At 36.7% G+C, this 14,615-nt stretch overlaps 1 protein-coding gene across 1 annotated transcript in view; it reads right to left on the bottom strand.

The window, feature by feature from the left end:
* Positions 1–307: 307 nt before the first annotated feature.
* The window catches only part of SLC38A6 (solute carrier family 38 member 6), a 74,297-nt gene continuing 59,989 nt past the window's right edge, over positions 308–14,615 (bottom strand). Inside the window, 9 exon segments of the mRNA XM_082617437.1 lie at positions 308–1,841; positions 1,843–1,917; positions 2,106–2,200; positions 2,307–2,451; positions 3,604–3,728; positions 9,473–9,573; positions 9,923–10,002; positions 11,990–12,043; positions 12,303–12,368. Coding sequence (XP_082473563.1) covers positions 1,755–1,841; positions 1,843–1,917; positions 2,106–2,200; positions 2,307–2,451; positions 3,604–3,728; positions 9,473–9,573; positions 9,923–10,002; positions 11,990–12,043; positions 12,303–12,368 — 828 coding nt within the window. The 3' untranslated portion in view covers positions 308–1,754.

The following is a 14,615-nucleotide window of genomic DNA, read 5'->3' as shown; positions in this document are numbered from 1 at the left end:
GTCTCTGTTCGCCAAGTAGAAAGTCACATGTTTTAGTGACAAGTGAGAAACCTCAGAGAACTTTCAAATCCACAGCCAGTCATCACAGCTCTATCTCATACTGCACAACAGAGGAAAATCACAAAAGTTTCTTAGGATTTGGAGTCAGGGCAAAATACCAAGTGAAATAATCCAACAGTTTTGTTATTGGTGACTGATGTTGACATTAACCTACGAACTAAAATTCAATTTTGTATATAAACAATATACTGATTTCTTTAAAAACAAAAAATTGTCTCAATATATTTAATAACATTAAAAACTTCTCTGTGAAAGATGTTGTTAAGAGAATGAAAAGGCAACTCACAGACTGGGAGAAAATCTTTGTGAAACACATATCTGATAAAGGATTGGTGTCTAAAATATACAAAGAATGCTTAAAACTCAACAATGTAAAAACAACCCAGGGGCTTCCCTGGTGGCGCAGTGGTTGAGAGTCCGCCTGCCGATGCAGGGGACATGGGTTCGTGCCCCGGTCCGGGAAGATCCCACATGCCGTGGAGCAGCTAGGCCCGTGAACCATGGCTGCTGAGCCTGTGCGTCCGGAGCCTGTGCTCCACAATGGGAGAGGCCACAACAGTGAGAGGCCCGCGTAATGCAAAACAAACAAACAAAAAACCCAATTTAAAAAATCTGAACCTCACCAAAGAAAATATACAGATGGCAAATAAACATGTGAAAAGATGCTCAACATCATATGTCAATAGGGAAATGCAAATTAAAACAACAATGAGATACAACTGCACATCCATTAGAATGGCGAAAATCCAAAACACTGACCACACCCAATGTCGGCAAGGATGTGGAACAACGGGAACTCTCACACATTGCTGGCAGGACTGCAAAATGTTACAGCCACTTTGGAAGGCAGTTGGGCAGTTCCTTATAAGACTAAATATTCTACCATACCATGCAGCAATTGCTAAAAAATAGTCTTTGGTATTAACCCAAATAAGCTGAAAATTTCTGTCCACACAAAAGTCTGCATACAAATGTTTGTAGCAGCTTTATTCACAAATGCCAAAATTTGGAAGCAAACAAGAGGTCATTCAACAGATGAATGGAAAAACAAACTGTGGTACATCCATACAATGGAATATTGTCAGTGAAACAAACTGTGGTACATCCATACAATGGAATATTGTCAGTGATTTAAAAAAAAGAGCTATCAAGCTATGAAAAGACACGGAGGAAACTTAAACGCACATTGCGAAGTGAAAGAAGCCAGCCCGAGAGGTTAGATACTATATGATTCCACCAAATGACATTTTAGAAAAGGCTCATGGGGAATGCTCATGGTTTTTATGGAGACAGTAAAAAGATCAGTGGTTGCATCAAAAGTGAACCCTACTGTAAACGATGAACTTCAGTTAACAGTAATGTATCAAAGTTGGCGGCTCATCAAGTATAACAAATGTACTTCACTAATGCAAGATGTTAGTAATGTGGGACACTATGGGTGTGCTGGAATGAGGGAATATATGAGAACTCTCTGTACTTTCTGTTCAATTATTTCTGTAAACGTAAAACTACCCTAAAAAATAAAGTCTGTTAATTTAAAAAAAAACACAAACAAAAGATGCTCAACATATTTAAGAGCATTTTGAGTTTCTTATTTTGATTAAAACTGCTATGTCTACTTTCCCCTACCGACTCCTGTTTTGTTCTGCTTTTCTGTCAATGTTTGCAAAAATGTTAGGCCATATAAAGAGGATTCATCCAAGGTGCCTTCCAGAATAATTCCTTTTTGCATTTGGAGGTAAATTATTCAGCAAAAGACGTGGGAAAATATTTCTTTCACTTATTAATCCAATTAAAAATAATGAGTGCTAAACTAAAATTACCAACCAAAATACCAAAGATGAGCAAAACAAATGCCTGTGGAAATAAGGAAAAAAGATAAAGAACAATTAGAGCATTATTTTAAACCTTCACCTGCTCCAATAATGTACATTATAGTTCAAAATACATTAACTTTCATGAGGTAGGTAAAATACTTAATTATAAAATGACAAGTTATTTCTTAAAATAAGATTCTTAAAAGAAACAAACAAAAATCAACCTACCCCAAACTTTCTCCATGAGAGAAAATCCTCTCTGCTCAGTTTAAGATAAAACAGTCCCGGGAACACAAAAATCAAACACGTTGACGTACTGGAACCTTAAAGTGGGGAGGAAAAGAAAAGAATATTGCCAGATTCAGATGTGAGACTGGATGACAATTTAATCTATTTTAGAAAATGGAATTTTTGAAATAGAAAACTTACCAACTACACCAAATACATTCCTAATGTCAGGAACATATATCGCAAGTAAAACAATGATAATGTTGAGAGTTATAGTGATCAAAGAATGGCGAATCCATGAGAATGGAAAATTGGAGAAAAACATCATCCTTAAAGCTTTCCTTGCCTGTATAACAGAAAAAGATTTAAGCAAAGAGGAGGTAACAAAGCCAAACTACTTGCTTAGGGAAACACATGTATGGTACAGTTACCATGATATTCTTGCCCTCTAAACCATTTAGATTGCAAAAATATGGCATAAACTATTACTTTAAGGTATTTATTGCACATAAACTGAGAAATATACCTATCTGTTTGAGCTTCATAAAAACTGTTTTGGTTTTATTCTTGAAAAAATTTTCACATGCAATTTCTTTCAGTTGTATAATTTTCAAAATTACCAACAATAACACTTCGTGAAGAAATCACAGAGTATCATTTTCATGAAATTCAACAGATAAAAGAACAAATGGTTTAAAACAGAAAAAGAAGTCATGCCATGATAAAGAAATACCATTTGCTGTTTTATGTTATATTATCTGTTTCACAGCATGTAAATGTGAAAACTAGTTCATGATGCTCTCCACTGCTAAGGCGGGCAACAGGCAGTCACGTCCCACAAGCATTTACCCAGCCCCCACTGCACTCCTGGCGCTGCAGTCCCCGCAGGGAGGAGGCCCCAGTCTTAAGGAGCTCCCCGTTCAGGGGCTCAAGTCGTCCACTAGAAGCATCTGTATCCAAAGCCTATGATTCCATTCTCCCAGAAATTCTCAAGAGTCTTACATATGGCAACTAAATGCCAAGTGATGATCTGCTGTGCCCCTTAAACTATAACTCTAGAGCAAATAAAATCTGTGACTAAGATTAGACTAGAACGTCTATGTGAAAATAAATTTCCAATAAACTAGAAGGAGCTTATTTTTGCTGACTTGACTTTTTCCTCTTCACGCACATTCTTTTGAAAACAGAATACAGAATTAAAGGGGGAAAAAACCCCCCAAAACTTTAGAAGAACTATAGTCTCTAAATTGGAAACAATGCTGTGGGAGAGCGTAAATCTAAACTAAATCTGAAAAAGCACAAATTAGTTTAGCGGTTCACTGTTATTTTTGTGCTTTCATGGGGCCATAGGCAAGCATGAGGTCTTTGATCAATTACTGGACAAATGAATAAGATATACAAGACTCGATGTGATTCAAACATTCTAGTCTGTAAAGAATTAGTGTTGCCATATTAGGGAGCTGCTACACCAAGCAACAAAACCTTTAAGAGTACTTACAGGGAAGTGGATTAGAGGGACTGTCAAAAGCACAGCAAATAGTATGCATAACTTCACAGTCATGACGACAACATCATGTGGCAAGTATTTACTATAACCTTGTAGTAATTCTGACGCCACACTGTCTGCAAATTTAAAAAACAATAATAAGGATCACATTATAAACTACTAAGATGTTAATAACAGTAACATTATTTTCCTTTGCACAAATGGATCTTAACAGATTTTGGATTCCCAGTACCAAATCCATCTCTGGCCTTTTTCCTATCCTATGAAACACAGAGACATTAAGTAAATATCTTCTGGAAACCTACAGTGTTTTCTTTTAATGAAACTAGAAATTGGCCCAGGCAGAATCTCTAAAATTATGACAATGAATATACATTTAAGAAAATCTCTTTAGGACTTTTCCATAATCTGAAGGTTTTGAACAACACTTATTTTATAAAGTGCTTTCATGTATACTACTGAATTTGGTCCTTATGATAACAATATAAGATAGGTAGCTAGGCTAAAAATTATTAACTGACTTGCCCAAGATCATACAGTACAAAGGGGCAGAGCTGGCAGAGCTGTACTCCCAAATTGTTTTGATGCCAAAGCCTTTCCTTAATGTTGCAATGTTTTCTAGGATCTTATAGTTTTGTGCATGTTACCTCCTTCATCAACATTTCATCTATAGATTCATCTTTCATAAAAGAGAATGCAGTGTTAGGGTAATGGCTTCCTTAGCAAGCCAGTGTGGTAGTCAGTGACAGAATCTGAACAAGCTGACCATGCTTTGCTCCCTGGTGTTCTTCTATCCTCCCCTCTTCCTCACTCCAAGCCAGAGGAGGGCTATTAAGAGAGAGTTCTTGGGCTTCCCTGGTGGCGCAGTGGTTGAGAGTCCACCTGCCGATGCAGGAGATGCGGGTTCGTGCCCCGGTCCGGGAGGATCCCAAGTGCCGCGGAGCGGCTGGGCCCGTGAGCCATGGCCGCTGAGCCTGCGCATCCGGAGCCTGTGCTCCGCAACGGGAGAAAACAACAGTAAGAGGCCCCCGTACCGCAAAAAAAAAAAAAAGAGTGAGAGTTCTCAAGAACACTCCATATCACTGTCTTGTAGGGAAAGATGAGTTTGTACTTAAAATAGAATTGTGGTTTTGTTGTTGTTGTTGTTTGTTTTTGTTTTTTTAATTTGAGACCATACGGTTTGGAAAAGTCACTTTGGAGAAAATAAAAAACAAATCTAATACACCTCTGTTTTCAAATATCTTAAAATTTAAAGGGGAGATAAAATGAAGACACACACATATAATAGAAAGTGTGTAAACACAGACACACTTAAGTGGAAGAAGAAGGTCTAAACAAAGAGCTATGGTGATTCTGAACAGGGAAAGATAACTATGGCGTTGGGATGAACATGAAGGAAATCCAGGAAGACTTGAGAAGAGTCATCATGATATAGTGAGCAGCAGGGTAGTAGAGGGGCTTGAATTCTGCGATCAAACAGACTAAGATTCAAATCCTACTCTTATTAGCAACTTAACTTCTCTGAGTCTCTTGGTTTTTACATTTGTAAAATGTGGACAATAATATATTGACCTACAGAGTTACTGAGAACATGACATGAGTTAATGTATGTGTGCTGACATTCAAAGATGTGGGGAAGAAATTCTCTCTGGTAGCAATACGCAACCGAGAAAATGAGCAGCCCAATAGCACTTCAGAGGCTGAAAGACTGTGCGGTAGAGAAAAGACAGTAGTGGGTGATAAGGCTGGAAATGCATTTAAGACCAGTAACAGATCTCTTCTTAGGGTCTGGACTCAATCTGGTAGGCCACAGAGATGCAATGACTTCTGAAGAACAGTGCATTATGACCTGAACTAAGCAGGAAGACAGATTGGAAGAAAAACAGGCCCAAAACAGGAATAACAGTTAGAAGGCTACTGTCATAACCACTGAGAGGTAATGAGAATTTGAACTAGATTAGTCATAATGGAAATGGGATAGAAACTAATTGTTGAAAGTATCAAAGACATACTTGATATAACGTGGGACTAATGGACCAAGTAAGAGATTAAGAAGAGCCAGGAAAGCTGGATTCTAGTCCCAAATATGTGAGATACTTGTGACTCTTTGGAAAAATATAGCAAACTATTTTATTTCCACTTTCTGAATCATAAAAATGAGCTGTTAACACTTACTGCTTAAGAACTTTGTAGACTTTTTAAATGGTCTGGTTATTATGCAACATTTGGGTATTGGCCTGGTTTATCAGAGGAACACTTTTTATTCCTCACTTTATAATGCTTTAACATCTGTAATCAATCAGAGCCAATATTATTAATCTAGGTACATACTTATTGGTCCCTTTAATCTGATAAAATTTAGATATTAACTAAGCCTTGAGAGCACTGAATGAAAGGATCCCAAGCAACTCCAGAAGCCTGAAGAACTAGATTTATTACAAATTCAAAATACCTGTTACATGTCTACTTTCTACTTTCCCAAGACAAAAACCTTTTTCCTGAGCCAGTCAGTTCTGTGTTCTTAGCTGAGCCTTATGCAAGGGATAGAGTACAACACACTTCTCTGCATGCAGACAAATCTCTACAAATCTCAGGAAGAACCTGATGGTGATCTCTGCAAGTTATATATTCTATTGAAGTCAGGAGGCTGCCCTGTTTAATACACACTGTCAAACAGGGGATGAAGTTTATAAAGATTATCACAGAGTAACAGAAAGCTCACTGGATTAATATTCAGGAGACATGCCACTAATTGTGAGACAGGTCACTTCACCTCTTGGACTTAAGCTACTCACCTATAAAATGAGTTGAAGGCCTTCATTTGTGACAAGCCCTTCTGATAAGGTCTCAAGCTCAATCAGCAATTTCTTTCTGTAAGACTGAGAGCTACTGCTATTCCAATAGAGATATACTGTAAAAGACTTTCAACCCAAAAAAGAAACACTGAATAGCAAATCAATATCTGAATCTTCATCTGTCTTTGGAGAAGGAACTACTTTTATATCATTCTTTCTTTCTTTCCATCTATCTATTTTTCTATCTATCTATCTATCACCTACTTACCAGCCTACCATGTGATTTTCTTAGATCTGTATTTCTCCGTTACATAAAGTGTGTATATTCTGAAGAATCTGCATCAGTGGAAAAGGGTTAAGTCAGAGACAACAGCTTTACTTGATAACCAGGAAAATGCCTGTGTAGGAAACATTTCACGTACATGATGAAAATATTTAGCCTCTGTGTTCAGGCAAAAATGATAGATAGATAGATATGTAGGCAGATAGATAGATAGATATGCCTGGAGCTTAAGTGAGCCAGGTTTTTCCAAAAGTTCACTTTGCGAAAAACTTGGAATGAAGGGAATCTGGATTCTGTGGCATAATTCCTGAGGAGGCAGCACAGTAATAAAGGCATTGACTCTGGAGAGAGTCAGAATTGGATTCAAATCCCAACTCATTATTCATTAGCTGCAGGTACTGGCCAAAGTACCCAACCTATCTGAACCTATATCTTGCAGAGTCGTCATAAGGACTGAGTTAGGCAGTGTATATAATAAAACACCTGGCACGTACAGAATAAATGTTAGCTCAATAAATGCATCAGCATCCATCCTTCCTCCACTTCCCTTTCCATCTAAGCTTTCTTATAATTTAACACAGCTCCTAACATCTCGTGGTAGTATTTTTGTAACTACTTTTCAGCTGTCCTGGAAATTGGTAGGCCACTTGAGGTTTCTTCCAGATAGCTCTATTGATCCATTGGGAAGAAAAGGAGGTCCATTTTTTGGACTTTTTCTCAATTTTGGAATATCCATAAATATAATAGTATTTGTGCCAGGTTACAATTTCAATTGATAAAAATATACAGCTATTCTACTAAGTTTTTGCTGAATCCCAACAAAGACCCTGCTGTAGTATCTCATTGTTATAGAAAAGTATCACTGCACTCAACTCTGTACGAAAACAAATGCAACAACTAAAAATAGAGTTTATGTATTTCAAGAATTTTATTTCCTTAACAATGATCAAAAAAGTTTAACAATCTGCTTTAACTTTCCTTGTAGTGTACCCATGCTCATGTTGGAAGTAGGAAGTAACGCTCTTCCGGATGATGTGTACAGAGCTCTACCACTCTTATTCAACATAGTACAAAAATGCAAGTGCAGATTTAGATTCATCAATCGCCTTTATTACTGTTGAAGTGACATAGAGTTAGCAAGAAAAGGACTATATAGAGCAATTGTAATTTTCTCACACACTGAAAAGTCTAAGATAATACACTGATAATAATATACTGAAAAGTTACCATATTTAAATTAAGTTGCATTAATGACAGTAAGAAGAGAAGTACAGTGCTGAAACGAGAGCGCCTGAAATTATGAAATAATTGCAATAATAATGATAACAGTAATGATAATACACCACCAGCAGTAGCTCTCCTTTGTGGAAGACGGCTGTGTGCCGGACACTGTAACAGGCATCTTACATATAACTTAGTTCCTCTTCAGTATAACTCTATACAATTATGCCTGTGTTACAGATTACGAGATGAAGATAGTACAAGGTGAAGTACCCTGGTTCAAGGCCACACAGCTAGTTAGAGCACAGAGGTTTTTTGAATCATATTTGTTGGGTTTCAAAATCCATACTCTTTCCACTGGGCTTAGGAAAGGTAGTTATGCAAGTAAATGTCCAAAAACTTGTCAGACCTGAAAAAACTCTGGAAGGTAAGCAAAGCACCATTACAAGCCATCGTGAATGTCTAAAACCTGAAACACATGCACAAGGCCACTGACCGTGAAATCAGAGTCAGAGCAGCTAAATATCACAAAAGTAATAAGAGCCATCTACCTGGAGTGTTGTTATGGGGGCATTCATAAACTGAAAAGTGTATTCAAGGATTTGACAAATTGAGTGCAGTTTGTTATAATGTGTTTGTTTGCAAATTAAACAAGTGTGTTTGCAAATTTAACAAGAGAGCTTACAATTTTTTTTTTTTTTTTTTTTTGCTGTACGTGGGCCTCTCACTGTTGTGGCCTCTCCCATTGCGGAGCACAGGCTCCGGATGTGCAGGCTCAGCGGCCATGGCTCACAGGCCCAGCTGCTCTATGGCATGTGGGATCTACCTGGACCGGGGCACGAACCCGTGTCCCCTGCATCGGCAGGCGGACTCTCAACCACTGCACCACCAGGGAAGCCCTTGTTCTAGACTTTTAAGTTTTATTTTTTCTTGAGGTTCTCACCAGAAGAGAAAAAAACTCACCAAGCACATAACTTTTCAAAAGTAAATAAAAGAAAATTTTACTTTTATTTTACGAATTTAAAAGAATCCTTTAAAAATTTAGAGAGAAAGTTCATGGCAAAGCACAGAATACACACTGCAGAACTGTGTGAATTAAATCTAAAGGCAGAGGTCTCTGACATAAGGGTACAACTACAGTCCAAATAAAACCCTTTCCTTTCTCAACTTGTTCTTTTGAAATTAAGATGACTGGTTCTCTCAACCTCCCAAACTGCTGAACTAGAGTCTAACATATTGAATTCTCAATTAAAAAAAATAAAATCATTATTGCACTTTTTTTTTCTCGTAGAAAGACTTCAATGTTTCTAAGCCCGAGATTTTACTTGGGTGTTTAAGAAAATTTTCATATGAAGTTATCAATCTTGAATTTGATCCACCTTTTTAAGAGAAAGCAAATCAGTTCTTTAAGGCCCGTAGAGCCACCACAGTAGTGCACTGAATTCTGGCAGCCTGAACAAATTAACTTGCTAATGAAAGGCAGAAACAAAGTCCATATTCAGGTGTGAGATCAACTACAGAATAATTTATTTTGTCATCTATAATGAAATAATATACTTACCATAAAAAGTGAGGTACCCAAAGAGTGCAGATATAAAATAAATGAGAAAACTTAAAGCAATTGCTGTATTGGTTACATTCTGCATCCTTTCCTTAGAAGGTCTAAAAGAAAAAAAAATGGTAAAATTAGAATCTGTGATCTGAATTATATCTAAATAGATAAATATCTCCCAAGCTATTCAAAAGGATTCCTTAATCACTCAAGACCTAGTTCTCTAATAACTGCACACTACAAGTCTTGATTCGAAATTACTGCACAAAGGACTATGCTTCAAAGAAACATTCTCAACTTAGAACTAAGTCTTGGTTGTTTTGTTTTATTTTAAACTAACACCTACAAATCCAGTGGTGGGAGGGAAGGATTCATAGAGGAGAATGTTATTCAATCTGAAAGTCCTAGAAGTAAAAAGACATACTAATACATTTTAAATATTCCAGGATTCTATAGTACCTTTGAAGTTCACAGTATATGGGCAATATTGAGGTGTGGCAGAGAAATGAAAAAGCCATGGTTGGTATGGCATAAGCACTCTGAAAAAAAAATTTTTTAAAGATGAAATTATTAAATGCTACTCTCTTGAAACCACTACTTCATTTGACAATAAAATCAGTTCTCCAAAAAAAAAAATCAATTTAGTTAAATTTCTTTCATGTTTCATGAATCACCTGTTTATAAAATAAGAGGGTTTTGTTTTTGTTTTTTTTGTTTTTAACGAGACACACAATTATGGTCCCCAGTAAATATTTTACTTGATAGCTGTATTGCCCACACTAGGGAAAATATTTCTTGGCTGCTTCCACACCATGTTGGTTTTACTACAATCACTGCTGCTTCTATATTGTATCAGTAAGATAAAAATAATCCAGGTAAGATAAATAACATTTAGGTAAGATGAAGAATAATAACATTTTAGAAATGATCTTATTGTAATTCTCAGTCTTTCCTAATGCATGTATTAGGAAACTCAAAAACATCTTATTACCCTAAGCAGCAATAATAGTTAATGCTTCTGAACCTGCTTTCACCAACTCAATTCAAGTACCAACTTAATCTAAGAGAATACTGAATATATTAATCACATCTTAGCATCTATAACTAGGGTCTCTTTTGATGGGAATGAACATGATTTATTCTAGACCAACAAATTCATACAGATCCACTGGAATATATGAACAAAAGTTGTTGTTTTTTAAAAATTAGAATAGTTAAGAACCAGAGAAAGTTACAAAGCAAACAAAAGCTACCATCTAAATGAAAACACTGTCTTTACAAAATAGATGGTAATGATTTACTTTCTCTTTACTCTAAAAAAATTTCTCCTTAACTAACTTAAGGCTCTTCAGCAAAAGAAGTTCCAGATGACTGTAGATCTATCTTCAGACACAAGGCCTCCTAAAATATCAGAGGAGAGCTGGCAGGAAGGAAAGCTGTAGCATTTCCCAAGGCTAGATTAGGAGAATGAAATTCAATTCACAAATTCTCTTTCATATACTGCTCAGTTTCCTGGCTTGTCAATTACCCTACCTAAATCTTTAAGGCACATGGAGGCCTTTACTATGTAATAGATGTGGTAACCTCCCTTGTGGGGCCAGAGAGACATTTCTCATTTAAAAACTGGGGAATAAGGGAGTCCCCTGGTGGCCTAGTGGTTAGGATTCCAGGCTTTCATTGCTGTGGCCTGGGGTTCAATCCCTGGTTGGGGAACGGAGATCCCGTAAGCTGCAAGGCACGGCCAAAAACAAAACAAAACAACAACAGAAAAGAACTCTGGGGAATAAGAAGGAAAATTTTGCATGGAGGAGTTATCATACTAAAATGCTACACTAATACAGTTATACATGAGTAGTGGGGATTCTAGTATCTGGGACCTGCATTTTAGCAGAATCACAAAGTGTACATGAAGAAACCTGCAGCAACAAGAAACACATGGCTCTTCTAGAATGGTAAAGTAGAGATCATTCAGATCAGTTTCCTGTCTCCTCTGCTGATGCTCAGGGGCTCTTGCAGGCATTTCAAATATCCTAGGGCTCTCAGAGAAGGCAAGGGGAGACCTGGTCCTTCTGCCTCTGCTACAGGCATCATAAATTTCAACTTTGGAATGTCAGCCAGAAGACATATTGGCAGTGCTCAATTGCTGGTCCAATGATGAGGCTGTTTAGCCACAGACCAAGGTTCTACTCACAGGGGAGGAGTTTTTGATATAATTGGCTATTTAGCTTTACAAGTCCAGAGGGCAACAGGAAGTCTGTATGCACAGAGGACCTTATTGGCCAGACCAGACATTCAGTAAATCTGTTCTTTTAGGCAGTGGCCCATTTAAAACAGGCTCCATTTAAAGGCGTGCCAAAAAAAAGGTGGCTGTTTCATAATGGGCCACCTTCTGGTAAGCAACCCTATACTTAGCACTTTCATGAAAATTAATTAGTTACAGGTAAAAGACCTAAGAGACCCTGTTACACAAATCTCTTAAACTTGAAATGTGAAAAAACTGAAAGTATCTGTTAATAACTTACACACCTCTTTGGAGAAATGAAAGAGCTTTGGTTTACAATCATCTGTAGCATTTGAAATCTGTTTAAGAGGATTGAGGGGAAAGAGAGAAACCAACAGTCATTAAAAGTTAGAATACATCAAAACAAACCAAGATGAATTTATTATTACTGGGCTTTCAAATAAAAATATTTCAAAACAAAGTTCCAAAATGCAATATAGCCATTACTTTTTTATTAATTAGGAAAAAAATCATTATTAGTCATATTTTATTTTTCTTTTTAGCTTAAAATAAAAAGGAAGAAACTGAAAAAAAAACAAACAAAAACAAAACAATTACCTGGAAGTATTGCTCTACAGAATTTAATGTCAGAGGACAAGGGATGGACCATTTTTTGATTATTATCTGTAAGAATAAGTAGGATCAGATGATTTCTTACCAAATTCATGACAAGAAATTGATTTCAAATAGGTCAGTATTATTTCAATTAATCTAACACCATACCAAATAATATACTAACTAATAAAAGATTCTTTGTTCATGTCATTTTCCCTAGATAGAATGGGGCCATAATCTGACATGGGCACCTACGGTGGGACAGCATGGGGGGCTACATAGTTGTTTGGTGGAGATCTCCCCCACTGAAGGCTGAGAGCTTTCAAAACTCCAATAGTATCAAGGCATTAAAAGAAAATCCAACTCAGAATGGGAACATGATGTTTTTAGTGACAATAGTACAAGAATATGGCTATCGGTGGACCTGGCATCAGTAGCAGACAGAGAAATATTAATAGCAGTTTTGGAAATGGTCACAGGTAGATGCAAAGGGGGAGGCTCAGGGATTTCTGATGCATGAGCACTGGCCCACCTTGCTTTTTTCAGACTTACATCACTTTTGGTGAATGTGGATGAAGCTGGCAAAGGATAAGAGCACAAAGCTAAGGAACTAGAGCTGGTAAAAATGAATTTTTTAAAAAATTAAAAGAAATCCAGAGGGCTGCTATTTCCCAGAAACAATAAATGAAAATGTTTCAGGATTTTACTCTTAATTGTGGCCATCCTGTTCCTAGACCTACAGTTGAGTTGGTCAACATTACCACTGTTGTAGTTGTTTCAGGGCACATAATTACTCTGTAAATACTTGCTCTAGGCTGAAACCCAGCATTCAAAAGGGCAAGGGAGAATAAAGGAAGCATCTGTCCTTTGCAGAAGACCAGTAAGTAAATATTATATTATTCCTATTCGGTATTTATCTAGTTTTAGATCTTAACTAATTCAATCAAAATTTTACATAGTGATAAAACAAACCCAAGGAAAACATATACTTTTAGGATCAAATTAATGAGTCAACTAAAAAATTACTCTTATTTAAAACCCTCACTGAGAGAGAGAGAAAAGAAAAGAACTGGAAGGATAAACTGGGCAAGTTGCTTTGATATTTCTAGGTAAGTTTTCAATACGGAATAAACTAAATGGTCAACTTACCAAAAGGAAAGAAAAAAAAATCAAAAGCAATAATCTCACCATTTTTTTTTCTGATATGTTTGCCCAAAAAGGATGAGGATGGGGTGGAGTAGGAGCAAAGTTTTTACTGGTCTCTCTGTTTAGCCCTGCTCCAAATTCAGCATTTCACGTTTCCCCCTGACTAACAGTGGAGGTGGCAGCAGCAACAACCATTTACATTGTGTACCAGGTCGTTGGATAAGGTTGGTATGTGAGCTGCCTCATTTTATCAGCTGTTATTACAAGACTTGCAAACCCAAATATATCAAAACAGTGCTCCAAAATGCAAGACAATGATTATTTTTTCATTAATCAGAAAATATCATTAGAGGCCTGATTTTATATTAACATAAAATTCAGTTACTACAGCTAATTTCTGTGCAGAGACCCATCTCAAGCCCAAGTGATGTCCTATAAAGCAGAAGTACAGAACAGGAATGGAAGATACCTGACAAAAAGGGTAACAGGGAGTCCTTGCTCAAGTTGAAGGCAGAACACAGTTAAGAAGATAAACCCAGGGGTTAGAAAGAAAAAGGGAAAAAGAAGATTAAGCATTAAAAATACTGTTCACGGGCACAGGAGGCCCTTCCCTCTTCTCTCTGCTCCAAGTCATTCCCATCTTTCAAGGCTCAGCTCAAGTTTTATTTCCTTCCACATCTTTCTTTATTCTACCTGTTGGTGATCCTTCTCTCCTCTCAGCTCTTATGTAATCCCTATTATGAAGCAAATAAATCAATACTTAATTATGTATTGACTATATTGTTCTCTTTTTTTTTCTGATAAATTTATCTTATTCCCCTGACTAGAATGGCAGACCCTTAAGAGTAGTGTCCTGATTAATCTCCCACAAATCGAATGTCACCATAGTGCTCAGCAGAAGGAAATCCAAATCTAACCAAAATCGATTCAAATAGTTTTCTATTTTCATTACTGACTTATTAAAATATTACCTCAAATATTAGTATTAGAATACTAACCTGTACTCAAGACAGAACTTTTAGAAAGAACAGAAATTCATTTTTGTTCAAAAATGGACCAAAAAAGGTACCATCATGCTGAGCCACTGCTAAAATAAAATTTATTTTTAAAATTTTAGGTATTTCAGCAGGGCCAAAAATTTATGTCAAAAACTTTTAAGCAAAACAAGGA

This window comes from Mesoplodon mirus (assembly GCF_964341445.2).
Source record: "Mesoplodon mirus genome assembly, chromosome: 4".
Taxonomy (NCBI): domain Eukaryota; kingdom Metazoa; phylum Chordata; class Mammalia; order Artiodactyla; family Ziphiidae; genus Mesoplodon; species Mesoplodon mirus.
The sequence above is the reverse complement of the archived record's forward strand: the minus strand, read 5'-3'. Positions and strand labels throughout refer to the sequence as shown.